The 18,882-nt window shown below is 39.1% G+C and overlaps 1 protein-coding gene across 1 annotated transcript in view; it reads left to right on the top strand.

Annotated features, from left to right (window-relative positions):
* LOC126014365 (multidrug and toxin extrusion protein 2-like) overlaps window positions 1-16,796 on the top strand; it is a 51,904-nt gene extending 35,108 nt beyond the window's left edge. Inside the window, exons 11-17 of the mRNA XM_049777660.1 lie at window positions 998-1,106; window positions 2,461-2,536; window positions 8,785-8,854; window positions 11,560-11,692; window positions 14,234-14,328; window positions 16,113-16,158; window positions 16,466-16,796. Coding sequence (XP_049633617.1) covers window positions 998-1,106; window positions 2,461-2,536; window positions 8,785-8,854; window positions 11,560-11,692; window positions 14,234-14,328; window positions 16,113-16,158; window positions 16,466-16,704 — 768 coding nt within the window. The 3' untranslated portion in view covers window positions 16,705-16,796. The remainder of the gene's footprint in view (window positions 1-997; window positions 1,107-2,460; window positions 2,537-8,784; window positions 8,855-11,559; window positions 11,693-14,233; window positions 14,329-16,112; window positions 16,159-16,465) is intronic.
* The last annotated feature ends 2,086 nt before the right edge of the window (window positions 16,797-18,882 follow it).

Genomic DNA, 18,882 nt, shown 5'->3' with positions numbered 1-18,882 from the left:
TAGCCATTAAAGGAGATAACTTCTCCACAAATAATAATTAGAAGGTTCTGTTTCAGATCCATTTGGTATAGGTGTCAGTTTGGGAAACTGCTTATATTTCTTAGTGATGAAAAAATTGCATGTGAGCAAAGCTGAGAAATTTGCTATGGTCACCTATCCCACATGTAATAGATTTGCCTCTAGAACCCTGATATCTGTAGGCACCCTCATGCATGGTCATGCTAATTTGTGGGAGACTGCTCTAGCCTGCACAAAATGGAGCTATCAACCTTAGCCTCTATCTCTGTGGAAAGTTCCACTGAACTGCATACGTGACTGTCGGCAGGTTCCTAGCCCATGAGCAAATAGGAAATCTTGCAACAAAACATAGCCCCTTGTGCTAACCACAGGGCCATGAGGCCAGGGATAAGATAATATTTCCTTATATGTCTCTGATTCCGGTTGAGCTAAAGATTGCTAGGATCAGTCATTGAGTCATGCCTCCCCCTTTTTCCTTTCCCACCTCCTTAACAAGTGTGCTTAACAAGACACACTCTATCCTTTTTCCCTTTTTGGCCAAATACCTGTAGTAAGCATATAATTGGTGAAAAGCTTGTTTGAATTGACCAATGCTTGTATGCCCCATAAGTTTAATGTTTATACCTTTATTCATTTTTGGTTATGTGCCTATGCTTGGAATATAATTGGATAAGAGATGGTTTGAAATAACCAATAGTTTTTGAGACATACTTCCCCTTGTGTAAAAAAATATATATAAGCGCTTGCCTGCTTAATAAATCGCCTTTGATCAGATAAAAGACTTAGGCCTTCTTTCTAACCTCTACAGATTTTTCCCATAGATATTTCGGATCAGGTCAGCTTCAGTGAACCCACGAATAAGTTGCGGTATTCATCCCCTTCACCCTGCTGGCCGGGGTCCCCAGAAAGCTGCAGGCACCCTCATGCATGGTCATGCTAATTGAAGGCTCCCTTTTCTTTGATTTGTAATTGTTCTTAGGTGCCTCTTGGCTTTGGTGTGGCAGCCAGTGTCCGAGTAGGCAATGCCCTGGGTGCAGGAAATGCTGAGCAGGCCCGTCACTCCTGCGTCACTGTCCTGCTGTGTGCTGGTGAGTATGGCACTTCAGCACTCTGTTGATGATTATGATGAAGATGATGATCATAATGTCTGTTTTGAGAATCACCTGATTCTTATATATATCAGGGTGGAGAAATGACTCAAAAGGCTACAGTATTTATATGCTTTGTATGTGGGCACCCTAGGTTGAATCTTCAGCACCACGTGTTCTCCCAAGTGAGGAGTAACTTCTAAACATAACAGGGTGAAACACCCCCAAAAAAACAAACAAGAAAACAAAAATTATACATAATCAGAATTCATTTAGGGATTGATTTACATATGTAAATATAAATATTAATTGTTCTTGATTTTCCCAGCTTATTTAGTAAAATAAAGCAATGGATTATATTGACATTATTAAATGCGAACTACATAATGCCATGCTTGTTACTATTGAAATCATTCCAAAAGTATTTGTCTTCACCCGATACCTTACTTTTTTTGGTGTGTGTGTGTTTGTTTGGGGGGCCACATCTAGTGATTCTCAGGGATTACTTCTGACTTTGCACTCAGGAATCACTCCTGGCAGTGTTTGGAATACTATATGAGATACTAGGGGTTGAACCTGGGGTGGCCATGTGCAAGGCAAGCACCCTATTTGCTGTGCTATCTCTTTGAACCCTGCTGCCTTACTTTTTGAACTAAGATTTCTAAATGTTTCTCCCTGTTCCTAGACCATAGTTCACTCTAGTAATTTTCATGTTTTCAAATCCAAGCTGCTAAATTCCTATTGTTTTCAGATTGTGTTGACTCAATAAGAATCTTTTTTAAAGAAAATAGAGTCATCTGGTCTTAGTCATTTTTTATAGATAAGAAGAATACAGACTATTAATTATTACATTTCTTTTTAGTGTTTTATATTTCACATCTTTTGGCTATACTTGATACTCTTGGAATTACTCAGAAATTACTCTTGACTGTGATCAGGGATCATACCTAGAAAGATTTTGTAGACCATGTGGGGTGCCAGGGATTAAACCTGAGGTCTGCTGTATGGAAGTATCTACCCATTGCATTATCTCTCTGGCTCCAATTCTTAAATAATTGACACAAAAGTCTTACGAGAAATCAATACTAAGATTGATCACTTTGGAGAATTTTCTTTTTTTTTTTTTTTTTTTTTTTTTGGTTTTTGGGTCACACCCGGCGATGCTCAGGGGTTACTCCTGGCTGTCTGCTCAGAAATAGCTCCTGGCAGGCACGGGGGACCATATGGGACACCGGGATTCGAACCAACCACCTTTGGTCCTGGATCGGCTGCTTGCAAGGCAAAGGCCGCTGTGCTATCTCTCCGGGCCCACTTTGGAGAATTTTCACTTCTGGTTTCTTTTTATCTTTTCCAGGTTTCTGTGGACTTGTAGTGGGGGTTTTGTTTGCAACATTGAAGGACGTGGTTGGCTATATATTCACCAGTGACAAGTATGTATCGAAAGTGTTTTTATTTGCTTGTTTGTTTTGTTCTATTTCTGTTCAAAGGTTAAACCTTGGCTTTCACAATGAGACAGGTCCTCTATTTTTATTATACTTTTCTGATCCTGAACTGTATGTAATATTTACTTTTGTTTGTTGTTGTTGTTTGTTTGTTTTAATAGGGGTATTTTTCTGGAAATTCCTAGCTGGTACTTCAATATGAGGGCCCAAAGATGCAGTTCTGTGGAAGTTCTACAGTGCCAAGGTTACCTGGGCTACCTAGGTGGTACTTGGGAACTTCCAGAGCTACACCTAATGAAACTTGAGAAAGTGCAGTGCCAGGGATCAAAATTGGATCAGCCACATGCAGGGCATGCACCTTATTTAAATAGTTTTTTATTTGTTTGCTTTTTTGGTTTTTGGGCCACACCAAGTGTCACTCAAGGGTTACTCCTGGTTCTGTGCTCAGAAATCGCTCCATGCAGGCTTGGGGGGACCATGTGGGATGCCGGGAATAGCTCTACCACTGTGGTATCACTCGGCCCACTAAAGTGTTTTTATTATAGTACTGTGATTTTCCAAGTTATTAATGATATTTTTTTCAGGCATTAAATATTCCAATACTAATCCTACCACCAAAGTGACTTTCCTTCCACCAGTGTCCTCACTTTCCTGTCTCCCTCCACACCACCTGTCCTCTTAGCAGACACAAAAAAATTTTTACATCATATTGTTTTTACAACACAAAGGCAAATGGAATGATCAAACTTGGATCAATAGAAGGTAGCTTATGAATATTGTTTTATCTCACAATGACATTACTGAATTTATTATCTGAGTGTTTATTGGGCCGGTTGGTTCTAGTAGAGCTTCTGTTATTGTTTTGTTTATTGAGCTTGATGGTCTCCTATTTAGTTTCTTATCAGATTTGCTGTGATACTATTAGACTGACAGTACTATGAAATTTGAACGGCATTTATGGTCATGCAGTTCAGGAGCCATGGAGTTGGAACAACTTGGTGACATGGCAGTTTAATGAGGCTCAGTTGTGGAACTGGTCCATTTCTATGTCATAGAGAATCAGTGTGTCTACAAGCTGCTATGACTAGACAGGGAGGGAAATCTACTTGCTCCCATTCAAAGAAAGGCAGGGCATACACTGTAATCCAGGGGTCCCCAAACTATGGCCCATGGGCCACATGCATCCCACTGAGGACATTTATCCAGGCCTCTAGGTGATTCTGCCACTACTGCCTATACTTCTTAACAGCCAACTCATCCCAGGTCCACAGTGCGCATATGTGGGATGTATACCGAACTCTCTAACTTCCCTCCTTCTCTGACTTGAGCAGGGGTCCTCAAATTATGCCCAGTCAAAAGCAGACCCATAGTTCCCATTGAAATACTGTAAAGTTTGTTGATTTAACTTGTTCTTCAATTTAAATATTGTTGTTATTCCATTTGGTATTTTTACTTTAAAATAAGATATAAAATATGTGCAGTGCGCATAGGAATTTGTTCATAGTTTTTTTTCTTTAACTATAGTCCATCCCTCCAATGGTCTGAAGGACAGTGAACTGGCCCCCTGTTTAAAAAGTTTAAGGACCCCTGCAACCCCTACAGTATTTCTCTAGCCCAGCTTCCTGTAGGCGTCCAGTAAGGAGAAGCATGGTACTAAATTTGAATGAAGTTACACAGTAAAAATCAACCCTACTCTTCCAATATATTAATTAATTTATTATTAATTATTTAATTCTAAATCATCCTACTTATTATCAGCCTTCAGTAGAAGGGTCTTTTGGGCATTATGTTGGGTTTTTCTCACTGAAGCACAGTAAAACACATGGTACATCCTCATCTCCAGGGAGGCACGTAAGCCTGAATGCAATGGACAGTGGCTGCATAATTTGTAGACCTGATCTTTAGGTGGAATTTTTTTCTGTAATTATGTGTTTAGATGACTATATCTAATAAAGTATATTTTAACTATAGTAAGCCCTCCTATGAAAAGCACCATTAATTTAAAATACACTTTATGTAAAGAGCAATAGTTTGCAAAGTTAATGATAATTTAGTTTGGGGCATATAATATTTCAACCCCAATCTCACCGCCAGTATCAACTCCCATCATTAGTGCTCCCATACTCCATCATAGTTCACCCCCTTGCCTGTCACCTTGGCAGGAACAGTACAAAGTTTAATGGTTGCAACTTAGAACTCATGTTTTCAGTGTTGTTGAGTTTGTGCTTCGGATGTATAACTATACCACTCTTCAATATTATCACTATAGCTGAAGCACTGACCCTTGTTTCCCATTACTTCCTGTTCTCAACTTCTTCCTTCCCATCTTGATATCATTTCTTTTCTGTCTTCCTCCTCCCTAGGTTCTGGGGTCAAGGATAATCTACTTGTAGTAAGCACCCCCTTACTACGTTACATTTTCTCATCCAGTTATTCTATATACTACAGATAAGTGAGATCATCCTGTGTTTGTCCTACTTCTTCTGGCTTACCTCACTTGACATATCTTCTAGATTTCAGCAAATTGCCTGATTTCATCACTCTTTGCAGCTGTATCGTATCCCATTGTGTAAATGTACCACATCTTCATAATGTATTCATCAGTTGTTGGACACGTAGGTTGATTCCATATTTTAGTTGTTGTACTCATTGCAGCAATGATTAATGATTCTTTTTAATAAATGCTTTTAAGTCTTGGGTGTAGATACCCAAAAATGGAATTACTAGGTCATATGGCAGTTTGATTTTAAGTTTACTGAGAACTTTCCAGACTGATTCCCACAAAGGTTGAACAAGATAGCATTCCTACCAACAGTGGATCAAAGTTTCTTTTTCACCACATCCCTGCCAGCACAGATTGTTCCTACTGTGTTTGATATGTGCCATTCTTATTGGTATCAGAGTCTTGAGCTGAGCACTATTTCTTGAAAAGCATCAATAATTTTTACCAGTTGCCAAAGATTATTCTTAAGAGGATACTTAGTGTTGCTGCTTCCACTGGTGCTCTATTTTCATTTGATCTCATTGTTTCTAGGTTAATACTCAGATATATTCTTAGGACTAAAAATATAGTCAAATAAAGTAATAGGATTGGATTTACCCTCTTGCCTTAAATAACTAAAAACCAGGGGGGGAAAAATCCCTGTTCTCTGATGCTTGAAAGACATTGGACACTAAACATTATTCCCCCAAGAAGGAAACAAGTGGACAAAAACTGTAGTCACCCCCAGGTAACTAAGATGGAGTTTCTAGCCCTCAGCATAGTAGAAAATTCCATCCCGGAGAAGCCCCTTCATCTCCTGGTTGAAGAAATGGAGTTGAGAGATTGGAAAGATCAAAGAATAGCTCAACCAGGGCATGGGCAATATAGTACAGTGGTAGGGTGTTTGCCTTGCATGAGGTTCAATCCCTAGCATCTCATATGGTCCCCCAAGGCTACTAGGAGTGATTTCTGAGCAAAGAGCTAGGAGTAACTCCTGCGCACCACCAGGTGTAACCCAAAAACAAACAAAAACAACAGCAACAACAACAAAAAGAATAAGTCAACACTTATCGGAAAGAGTAGGCAGAACAACCTGAAATCTCACAAAGAATGACCCAAAGAAAACTCAACTGGAATGACCCAAAAAGTTAGATATGCATCTAACTCCCTCAGGAACACCTGGGCAGCAATAGCAGGCCTCAGGCACTAGGAGGAATAAAATGTGTATTTAGTTTCTTCTCTTTCCTTTCTCTTAATCCTGAGTGATTGATCACTACAAGTTGGCATCCCTATGTGGGCACGAGGCCCCACTTGGCAGCATGGCCTCACGGGCACCTGTGAGCCTTGCAGTACTGGGCTCTGGCAGCCTTAGGTCTATTGAGCTGCTGCACAGAAACAATTTTTATCAAGGCTCACAGGTGTGAAGTCTGTTGTCTCCACAGACAGACAGCTCCTGATAGAGATTCTACCATGGTTTGATTCAATAAGAAATGTCTCATTTTGAGTTTTGCAAAAGTTCTGATCCTCCTCTTAGGCCTGAGGTGGGAAGGCCTTTTAGGCACCTTCAGTGCCCCTGAAGCTCCCTGCCATGGGACTGGGGGATGAGAAATGTATAATACTCTGGAAAATATCAGAATTCACCAGCATTAACCAGTCTCCCCATCTTGTATCTCTCCTGTGACTGCAAGATTTCAGCTGCTCTCCCACATTCTGAAAGAGTTAACTTTGAGACAATAGAAATAAGGGACAAAAGAATTGATATGTTTCATATAATAGGAAACTGGGCACAAAGTGGAAAGAGTTTGCAGTTGGGGCATCAAAGGGATTATGATGCCAATGATAGTTGGAAAAATGATCACTCTAGACAAGACCTGGGTACTGAAAGGAGATAAAGTGATGTGCATGATACCCTTTCAGCAATAGCAAACAACAATGCTATGAAAGGAACAAAGAGAGAAAGAAGAGTAGTGTCTGTTATAGGGATAGACTGTCATGGGGGGGGGTGTACCTAGTAAAGGAATGAGTGTTGGAATGCTGTATGACTGAAACTCAACATACAACAACTTTTTTTTTTGGGGGGGGTCATATCTGGTGGCACTCGGGTTTATTCCTGGCTCTGTGCTCAGAAATAACTCCTGGCAGGCACAGGGAATCATATGGGATGCTGGAATTCAAACCACCATCTGTCCTGGATCAGCTGCGTGCAAAGCAAATGCCCTACAACTGTGCTATCTCTCTGGCCCCTGTACAATAACTTTTTAACTCTATGTCTCATGTGATTCAATAATAATACTAATAATAAGAAAGAAGAAGAAAATGAAGGAGGAGGAGAGAGGGGGAAGAGGAAGAAGAGGAAGAAGGGGAGAAGAGAAAGGGAGGAGGGGAGAGGAAGAGGAAGGAGGAAGAAGAGGAGGAGGAGGAGGAGGAAGAAAAAAGTTGATTTTGACATTTCTTTTGTTTGTTTCTCTTGGGACCTCACTGGCGGCAGTGTTCAGTGGTTACTTCTGGCTCTGTATTTGGGTCATTTCTCGCAGTGCTGGGGGATCATCTGGAATGCAGGGGATCCAACCTTGGTTGGCCTCATTCAAGACAAATGCCCTACCACTGTGTTATTGCTCTGGCCCCAGACTTTGACATTTCTTACCAATTCATTAGAGGTGTCACCTCAATACAGAATATTCTCATTTGTTATGATCTGGCAGGTTATTTAAGTGGAAGAGGGTTGGTAATGGAAATGTTGGAAAACATTTCAAATAAATTCATGGCAACAGCATTCCCAATCCCTAAATAGCAGGACAAATCTCATCAAAGGGGGATGTATAGTTCTAAATAACTTAGAAACCTGAAAGAATTTCTCTTTTTTGGTGAGGGGACCAATTCTTGATGATTCATGCATGACTCTCTCATGCTATTACCTTGTCAAACTTCTGTTTCTTTTGTGTGTCCACTGTTCTGAGGGCTCTTTTCCAGATTTGCTGCTGATTTTCTTCAATGTCTGGTGAATACTGGTTAATGTTGGCATTTCTGAGTCAATTTAATGGCTGGTCAATAATAAGTTGTTAGGTCACTTTGTGGGGTCTTTATTCTATTCCAAAGATATTATTCCTCTGAGAGGGCTGACAGCAGGCTATGTGTAAACTGAAATAGTCCCATTGGTTGGCAAGCTCTCCTTTAGGGTGCATGAAAAGGGAGCAGAAAGGCTTCTCTGAATGGTTGCTGCATGATGCATGTTCCACATCCATGATGAAGCCTTTCTGCAGGTTTTTTTTTTAAAACTTTCATCTCTACTACATTTTTCTAGAATCCCTAAAGACCTATGACCCACCCCAGGCAATGCTTCCACTATAATTAAAGCAAACTCAGAAGATCCCCAGCAGGTGTGTGCCTCCTATCTAAACAGTGGCCCTCACCTCCATTTTTTTTTTTAGGAAGATTTTTATTTAGCAGAGAAAGATCACTAGAGGAAGGACTAAACCATGAATTTTCTTCTACAGCCCCAAATTTGTCCTTGTAAATGACACTTTCTGGGTTATCCTCTACAGTGATAGCTGAGCCTGTGTCTTTTTTTTTTTACCTTTGATTCTAATGAATAAAATATAAGTTATCTTTAGCACAGACTCACCTCATCCAGTAGAAGGGTATATTCTGATAGAGCTGGTCAATGCGCCAGTACTCTTAGATGAGCATGAGTAGGTAAGCAGTTCTCTACTCCAACAGGGATTTAGCCACTGCTGATTGTCTGTTCCTCTCACAGAGACATCACTTCCCTTGTGAGCCTTGTGATGCCGATTTATGTTCCCTTTCATCTATTTGACGCGCTTGCAGTGAGTATTTTGATTTTCATTCTTGTCTAGTTTACCAAACAAAATGTGTTCTTTTTCTAACATTTGAATTCAGTGTCCATGATTTCATCTTTGAAGAGAGCACCTTCGTTTCAAGGGTAGTCTGAGCCATTTGTATAGCTCATCTCAAGATTAAAGAGACCATATTTTACAGACGCTAGGGCCCAATGCCCTTTGTGACATCCAGAGAGGTGATAAAGAGATCTTGGCTCAACTCCACGTTTGTGTTCATTCTGTCCAAAAGAAAGTCCTTCTCTGAGTTTACCAGCCTTTTTGTGAGGGAGACTATGACAGGACCACACCACAATATGTTGTAGCTATCCTCAGCTCAGTGTTTGGAGGTCACTTTTGGTAGTACTTAGGATACTATATCTGGCATCAAGGATCAAGCCCAAGACTTCCATATGCCACCCTGTGCTCTAGCCTGTTGCATTCTCTCTCCAGCCCCTATATTGATCAATATTTATAATCACCTCTACTGCATCCTGGAATCATCCTTTGAGGCATATTCCCAGTTTCAGCAACTCCCATGACAAGATTTCTAGTCTCATTTATAATCGTACTTCCCTATACTACCAGTTCCTCACTACATACATACATACACACACACACACACACACACACACACACACACACCACATGAATTCTTCTACTTTGTTATAGTCACTCTAAAGATATGGAACCCACCACTAAACACTAACCATGATATGAATAGATAAGACTAGTGTGGAAGGAATTTAGCTCATGTCTAAAAAGAGGGTGTGACACCAAGTTGTTTTCTACCATTCCTCCTGTGAAAATTCAGATCTTACAATTCCTTCACTTTTTAGCCATGATAGGAGACTAGCTGTTACTCAGGTTTTAGTCAGTGGAACTGCACTCTATGTTTTTAACAGACTTTTACAAAGTATGTTGTAGATATTCAGAAATATATGAAATGTTACTCAAAACAACAATAAGGTACTATTTCACGCCACAGAGACTGGCACACATCACAAAAATCAAAATCAGTGCTGGTGGGGGTTTGAGGAGAAAGAAACTCTCATTCACTGCTGGTAAGAATGCCGTCTAGTCCAGCCTTTATGGAAAACAATATGGATATTCCTTAAAAAACTGAAGGGGCTGGAGAGATGGCATGGAGATAAGGCATTTGCCTTGCATGCAGAAAGACAGTGGTTCGAATCCCAGCATCCCATATGGTCTCCCGAGCCTGCCAGGAGCAATTTCTGAGCGTAGAGCCAGAAGTAACCCCTGAGCACTGCTGGGTGTGACCCAAAAAACAAACAAATGAATAAATAAAAATAAAAAACTGGAAATTGAGCTCCCATTATATCCAGCTATACCACTCCTAGGGATATACCCTAGGAATACAAAAATGCAATACAAAAATGCTTTCTATATTCATTGAAGTGCTATTTACAATAGCCAAAGTATGGAAACAACCAAGATGCCCTTCAACAAACGAATGGCTAAAGAAACTGTGGTACATATACACAATGGAATATTATGCAGCCATCAGGAGAGATGAAGTCATGAAATTTTCCTATACCTGGATGTACATGGAATCTCTTATGCTGAGTGAAATAAGTAGAGGAAGAGAGATAGACAAAGAATAGTCTCACTCATCTATGGGTTTTAAGAAAAATAAAAGCATTTTGCAATAATTCTCAGACAAAAGAGATGAGGGCTGGAAGGTCCAGCTCACGATATGAAACTCACCACAAAGAGTGATGAGTGCAGTTAAAGAAATAACTACACTGATAACTATCATAACAATGTGAATGAATGAAGGAAGTAGAAAGCCTGTCTCAAATACAGGTAGGGGTGGGTGGGGAGGAGGGAGATTTGAGATGTTGGTGATGGAAATGTTGCACTGGTGAAGGTGGGTGTTCATTTTTTTATATATATAAATCTTTAAGCACCATAATTACAAGCATGTTCATAGTTGGGTTTGAGTCATAAACAGAATACCTCCCTTCACCAGTGCAATTGGTGAATTCCCACCACCAATGCCCCCCCTCGTGGGTGTTCTTTATATGACTGAAACCCAACTACAATCATATTTGTAATCAAGGTGCTTAAATAAATATATTAAAAATAGATTTGTCATGGAGAACAAAAAAAGAAAAGACATTTTTTGCAATAATTCTCAGAGACAAAAGAGATGAGGGCTGGAAGTCCAGCTCATGATAGGAAGTTCACCACAAAGAGTGGTGAGTGCAGTTAGAGAAATAACTACACTAACAACTACCATGACCATATTAATGAGTGAGAGAAGTAGAATTCCTGTTTCAAATACAGGCAGGGGGTAGGGGAGGAGGGAGATGGGGGCATTGGTGGTGGGAATGTTGCACTGGTGAAGAGGTTTTTTTTTTATGACTGAAACCCAACTACAATCATGTTTGTAATCACAGTGTTTAAATAAAGATTCTTTTTAAAAAATTTGAAAATAAAAATAAAAACTTTTTCAAGGTTTTAAAAAAAGAAGTGTTACTTGTTGGATTTCTGATGAAAATTGCTTCGGCTTATTGTGATTATTGTTGTCATCAATATCACCTTTGAAGCAAAATATTTCCTTTGATCTCTTGCATAATGTGCAAGTCTTGTTTTGAGATAGAGCTATTGATCTATCTTCAAATTTGCATTCTGACTTTGCAAGCCAAATGACATGGTCTTTCTCTTTTTAGGGCACCTGTGGTGGAATCCTAAGAGGCACGGGAAAACAAAAGATTGGTGCTGTGTTGAATGCCATTGGTTATTATGTTTTTGGCTTTCCCATTGGAGTATCTCTGATGTTTGCTGCTAAACTCGGGATAATAGGTATATACGCATATATACATATGATTCCTCCAAAACAGGGACTCACCTCAATTCTCCTTACATTAAAATGTTTGAAGGAGTGTGGAGAGAAACATCAGCAGCTAAGGTACTTGTCTTGCACATGGACTACCCACATTTGACCCCAGCACCCCATATGCTGGGTCCTCTGAGCCTTGCCAGAAGTGATCCCTTAGCACAGAGGCAGGAGTAAGCCCTAGATACATCAAAGTTTGACCCCAAAACAAAAGCAAAGTAAATAAAATAAGATGAATAAAGTAAACTGATTGAGATTTAAAATAATTGACTGGAAAGTGGTCCCTGTGAAATTAGTTTCTTCCCAAATAGTAGTACAATACAAAATCATAAATACAAAAAAATAAAAAGGAGGGTGTATTTATAGGAAGCTTCCAGGTTGGGCAGGTGGAAACTGTTGGTCAAATGCCAGGCATGCACAGTAACTCCTTTACTATTTCTCTAGTCTGGAAATGTATTTGTGTAAAAAATAAACATGCTCCCTGTCCTCAGGGTGAAAACAAAGTTGCAGAAGGAATCACATAGTTATCCCATTTGGGTTAGAGACACTAAAGAACACCTACTACTTCAGCTGGGAGTTGGGAGAAATGTTTGGAGCATGTCAGCTGAACTTTGTCATTCTTTGTGAAACAGAACTGCCAGGTATCGAGCACTGTTTCATCCATTAAGCTTGGCCAGAGAAATGCCTGTATCCCAAACCAGCCAGAGAAACTGTGGTGGCTTTTAAATGAAAATTTTCTATAGAACAAATACAATTTCCACTTTTCCTTGTGAGACTCTCAGTTCTGTAAGCCTAGTGACAAGTCAGGTATTCCCACTTTGTCCACCCAAGTTTTTAATCACAGTAGGTGCTCAGAGTTAACTAACACTTCAAAATGACTTAAAGTTCCCATCACTACCTATTTAAAGTTTTATATTAACAAGAAGGAAATTTGGGAAATGTGGGAAAGAAAAAAGAAAATCACCTAGAATATCACTTCAGAAATTCAGGAACATTTCAATATATTTTATTCCAGAATTTTGCACATACTTTTACTCCACTTTTTGTTTGTTTGTTTGGTTTTGGTTTTTGGGCCACACCAGGTGATGCTCAGGGGTTACTCCTGGTTATACGCTCAGAAATCGCTCCTGGTTTGGGGGACCATATGGGACACCAGGGGATTGAACTGCAGTCCATCCTAGGTTAGCGCATGCAAGGCAGATGCCCTACTGCTTGCGCCACTGCTCTGGCCCCTTTACTCCATTTTCTAGTATTATTCATAAATATATCATTATGAATCAGAAATATTCCCTGTGCACCTAGTTTTGTTTGCTTGTTTGTTTTCTTTTGGACCACAACCATGATGTACTCAGCATTTACTCCTGGCTCTGTGCTCAGGGACCACTCCTGGCAGAATGAGGGAGATATATGGGATACCAGGAATCAAACCCAGGTCAGCTCTGTGCAAGATAATTTGTCACTTATTTTAAATACGTGGATTATAGTAACCAATATATCTCTGTATCATTTATTTAATATCCCCCTAATAGTGGACATTTAAGCTGTTTCTTTTTGCAAGTAACATTTTGATAATATCTGAGCCATATGATATTTAAGTGTCAGTCCATTTTCGTTTCAAACAGAAGTTATTTTAGTTTTCTTTTAACACTAGGGAACTATGAAGATAATCCTTAGGGTGGAATCCCAGGCATGTAATCTGCAATTTAGAGACTTTCTCAGTTTACACTGTACTCCAGTTCCAGTTCTAGCTTTAGTGGCTTTTGCTTTGTAGTTACATGTGGTTATTTTATAGAGATTATAGATTGATCCTTGATACAGAAATGGGTTTTTGTTTGTTTGTTTTTGGTTTTGGTTTTGGGTCCACATCCGGTGATGCTCAGGGGTTACTCCTGGCTATGCCCTTAGAAATTGCTCTTGGCTTGGGGGACCATGTGGGACGCCTGGGGATGGAACGCCTGGGGATGGTACGTCCTAGAGTCCTAGATCAGCAGCGTGCAAGGCATGCCCTACTGCTGCGCCACCACTTTGGCCCCAGAAGTGGTTTAAATAAGTTCTTATCATAAGTACATGGAATCATTATATATGTTTTTTTGTGGGGGAGTGTCTTTGAATGGTCAATCATCTTTTCACGTAGCAGGCAGACTCTGCTTGTCCCCTGCCTATGGAGCCTCTGCTGATGAAGCTGCTCACTGCTGGAGTTCCTCACCATTCTGACTCCCTGCAAAAGCACTGGCCTGGCTTTACTGTCTGCTCTGCTCACTATTTCAGGATTCATTCCAGAGTCTTATGGCTCTTAAATTCTTAAATGATAGTGTTTATTGCTTCTTTGTTTGTTATTTGTCTTCCCCATAGGAAGAATATAAGCCCCAAGAGGGGACTGACATCCTTCATCCTCTTTAATTTCATGGTTTTCTTGGTTTGTCTTACCAGATCTGTGCTTGGGGCTCACTCCCTGTGATGCTCAGAACTGAAGAAATTCTGAACTGTGTTATCTATTTCACACCCAGGTCTCTGGTCTGGACTGATAATTTGTGTCTTCTTTCAAGCCCTTTTCTATTTGGTCTACATCTGCAGGATAAACTGGATTGAAGCTGCAGAGCAGGTAACAAGTGTCCTGTTAGAAATGTTTAAATTATTTCATGGCATAGTAAAGAAAGGATCAACATAAGAAAGCATAATTGACTCACAAAGAACTATGACACACATCTAACAATGAATTTAGGACCAGAGAAAAACCATATTTCAGCACATTTCTCTCTAAACATTGGGTTAGGGATTTAGCTCATTTCTTGTTATGCAGGAAGCTTAGGTTCAATCCAGGCACCACATGGTCCACTGAGATCTGTGCCAGGAGTAGCCTCTGAACACTTATAGTAAAAGATGAAGCCATTAAAGCAAACAAATATATTAAGAAATTAATCATAGGGCTGGAGAGATAGCACAGCGGCAGGGCATTTGCCTTGCACATGGCTGACCAAAGATGGACCTGGGTTTGATTCCTGGCATCCTATATGGTGCCCCATGTCGGCCATAAATGATTTCTGAGCACAGAACCAGGAGTAACCCCTGAGCACCACTGGCTTGGCTCAAAAACCAAAAACAAACAACAAAAAAGAACAAATTAATAATAAATATCAGGTAAATTTAGTATCTATTATGCAATTAATCTAAAAAATAATTAATAACTTAGAGTATGTTGTTTAATAGTCTTAGGAAAACAATGATTTCTGCTTATTCTAATTTGTTATCATTTTTTAAAGCATTGTTTGGTCCCCAATTTTCTAAAAATCACTATGATACAGAAACAAAACCCTTAGGTCAGAACCCCAATCACATGTGTGTCTCCTAATTGTGAGCACTTTTTATTGTCCTTTGGCTGTACTCTTGTAAGAAAAGTTTACTTAGAAGCAGTATTATTGATAAGGAGATATGAATTTAGCTGTACAATCTTGTCACCTAATCATCACTGCCCTCTGGGTTTCAATTTCCAATTGATATTTTTTCAAACTGTATTGGTCATTTCCTATCATCTATTTGTTTTAATAGAGGAATTAAGTATAGAAGGCATTAAATTGAATGGGAATACCATTTTTCTTTAGACTTTCTTTATTCCTGTGTTTAGGAAGACTTTGAGACAAGAGCAAATTTTTGAAATTTGTAGCTAGTAAAAAAAAAATAATAAAGGCTTTTGTATTTATGCGGTAAGTTGAGTATTGTAAGTTAAGGATGAGAGTGATATTCAAGTGTTTATTCAATTGTTGTTGAGACTCGGACCAGAGAAAAAATGAATAACTATCTAAGTTGATATTTCTTTCTGTATTGTTGTGGTGTTTCATTTACCTTTTTCCTGTCCTCTCTCAAACTGAGGTTGAAAGCCTCTAGAAGGACTCTGCCCATTTTCAGCATATTTCACTTCTTTTTTTTATTTTTATTATTTTTTATATTTTGTACCCCAATCTATTGATTTTCTTTTCTTCAAACAAAACCACATGACTCGATTTATCTAGCTCTGCCTCTCAATTAGAAGGGGAAACAAGGGAGGGTACCAGGACCAAACAGATATATGATCACTAATAGTAAGCTAGACAAAGAGGGGACCACCTACTCTAACAGCCCGGGGGGTGATGGTGGGGTATATGGGTTGCAGAAAGGAAACTGGGATGGGGGGAGGAGAAATTTGGTGATAGGTATTCCCCTGATTCAATGTTAATATGTACCTAAAATACTACTGTGAAAGATATGTAAGCCATTATGATCAAAATAAAAAAAAAAAAAAACTATCCAAGTTGTAATTCTTTAGTAGCAGTTTTTGTGGTAACTTAAATAAATTTAAAAGGGCACCCCAACTTTACTTACAGTCTCTTCTTATGTGATATTTGCTTTTAGGCACAGGTTCGAGCTGGGCTAAAAAGGATGAAAGAGACCCCATCAGGTAACAGACCACTTTCTCCATTTGCTTTCTAACTGTGTTATAAGACTGAAACTTAGCATAGTCAGAGTTGCTTCGCTTATGAGACTCTGTTCTCTTATTCAAGATAAACTTGTCTCTGTCCAAATAATTGAGAGGTCAGCTCTGGGTTCCTCCATGAAAGGTTTTCAGTGTATTTCATCATATACAAATAAGTAATGGATAGTGATTATTAGCAGTATTCTCTGTAACCTTCACAATGTATTCTCTGGAATCTTTGCAATACATTCTCTGGAACCTGCACATAAGTTAATATCGTCTCTCTAAATAGATCTCCCTATATTGGACAAAGAAGTAGCTGATGGAGTGATTTTACCTGACATCATCAGACCAGAGAGCCACAATGTCCAACTAGTGATGACAGAAGTAAACAACGAGTCTGGCTTGTCTACTATCGGGAATGTTCTGACAGTGGGCCAGCTTATCTTCTACCGTGGACTAGCTTGCGCTGCTGCGGGTGGTGTTCTGTTAGCAGGGATTTTAATAAGAGTTTTCAATGACCGTGGCTAACTTAGAAGATTTATTACTAGCCCACAAGCTAGAAATATCTGAAGCCTGGGAAGTGGTTAGTCAGTGAAACCACTGACAGTGGTTGGCTGTCAACTGTGAGAGGAACCATCACTGATGTTTCTTGGATATTCTGAGAACCTACACATTTCTGATAGAGATCAAGAAAGAAGATGTTAAAATTTTAAGTAAATTTTCTTCCATAAAACCATATCATGGTTTTAAATTTTGTAAAAACAAAAACCAACTGCAATTTTGAGTGCCTCAAATGTTCTTTATTCTTTTTTAATATATAAATCTTTTTTTTTCCCTCAAGAGAGATTTAATATTCTACAAAAGTTAGTTCCTGGGGCTGACCCAGGTTAGATTCAAGCACCCCTGAGTATTGCTAGGAAAGATCCCATAGCACAGAGCCAGGAATAAGCTCTGAGTTCTACCAGGTTCAGACCAAAAAAGACAAAACAAAACAAAAACAAGAGCTGCTGATCTACTTTTTGTTTGTATTTCTCTGCTAATATATATGTAATCTTATCAGTGAGTATTAAGTGTTTAAGTCCTATCTATAGCAATGCCATTAAAATTTTTATAAAGTAAACATCTTAACATTTCAAATGTATACTGACAATCTTTTTGAAAATAAAAAGTCTATAACTTTTAAATTAAGAAAATTAGTAGAAACTTTCATTCTGAACAGAAAACAAATCTATGTTCTCTTTTACTGCTCATTTTCCATAATTCTGGTGTGTATAGCTTCCTTCATCCAGCAAGAGACTTTTAGAGGACATTTTATCATATCAAACTTTCTAAGTAAAAGTTAATATGTGGGAGTCTTCAAAACAAAGTCTGTCAAATGGGATAGGTGGTTTCTAGATCAAAGCCAACCAGTGACCAGTGTTTCTGTTAGCTTTTGTCTCCTGCTCTGAAATATAAACAATTCTGGGTGTGATATCATTTATCAAATTGACAAAGGAATTAAATAGACATTTCTACAAAAAATTTGGCCAATTAACTTATAGAAATTAACATATTGACGTTACTAGTAATTTCCATTAGAAATACAGGTGAGGGCCAGTGAGATAGCATGAAGGTAAGGCATTTGCCTTGCATGCAGAAAGACGGTGGGTCAAATCCCGGCATCCCATATGGTCCCCTGAGCCTGCCAGGAGCAATTTCTGAGCATAGAGCCAGGAATAACCCCTGAGTGCTGCCAGGTGTGACCCCCCAAAAAAATACAGATGAAAGCCATAATGAGAACACTTTACAACTATTAAAAGGGTACAGTAAAAACAATAGTAATATTTTATTCTACAATATTCCATTTTGTCAGGGTTGTAATAATTAATGTAACCCTTTGAGGGTGTTTCTTTGTCCTATTAAATTTCTTATTTCTTGTTGGCAATATTGTGGAGAAGTTGGAAATCTCATAGTATACTATAATATAAAATGGTACAGCCAGTGGAACAGTGGGATAGTTCCTCAAAAACCAAGCATAGAGCCAAGCTTTTGCATAGGGGCTCAAAGGGCTCATGTATAGGCTTTATATGCCATGGAATTGGATTCTATTCCCAGACTTCCATGGTATCATTCCAAGCACTGTACAGAGTGACCTTGCCTCTGGCACCAAGCCAGGCGTAGCCACTGAGCAATATCAGGTAAGGCCCCCAAAACTAAACAATAAACCAAAAGAAAAGCAGATTTATTATGTGCTCCAGTAATTCATTTTCTAGCTATATACTTTAAAAAGTGATATCAGTTTATTCAAACAAAAACTTGTCCATAAACGTTCATAGCAGTCCTAGTCCCAGTAAACAGAGGAGGGAGACAGCTTCCATGTGCATTAACTAATGAGTAATGCTTTGGGACTATGGTAAAGTGAACAATGAAGCAATACAAATAAGTCAAGTCTTGATACATGAATGATTCAAAAACATCATTCTAGGGACTGAAGAAATAGTATAGTAGGTAGACTGTTTGCCTTGTATGCAATCAACTTGGACTTGATCCTGACACCCCATATGGTCCCTGAGTGCCATCAGGAGTGACCCCTGAGCACAGAGCTAGGAGTAAACTCTGAGCACCACTGGGTGTGACCTCAAAACAATGAAACCTTCATGGTCAGGAACAAAGCCAAACACAATATTATGTTATGTGATACTGTATTACGTAATATGTAGTTTCTCA

The sequence above is a fragment of the Suncus etruscus genome, chromosome 7, assembly GCF_024139225.1.
Source record: "Suncus etruscus isolate mSunEtr1 chromosome 7, mSunEtr1.pri.cur, whole genome shotgun sequence".
Taxonomy (NCBI): Eukaryota; Metazoa; Chordata; class Mammalia; order Eulipotyphla; family Soricidae; genus Suncus; species Suncus etruscus.
The sequence above is the reverse complement of the archived record's forward strand: the minus strand, read 5'-3'. Positions and strand labels throughout refer to the sequence as shown.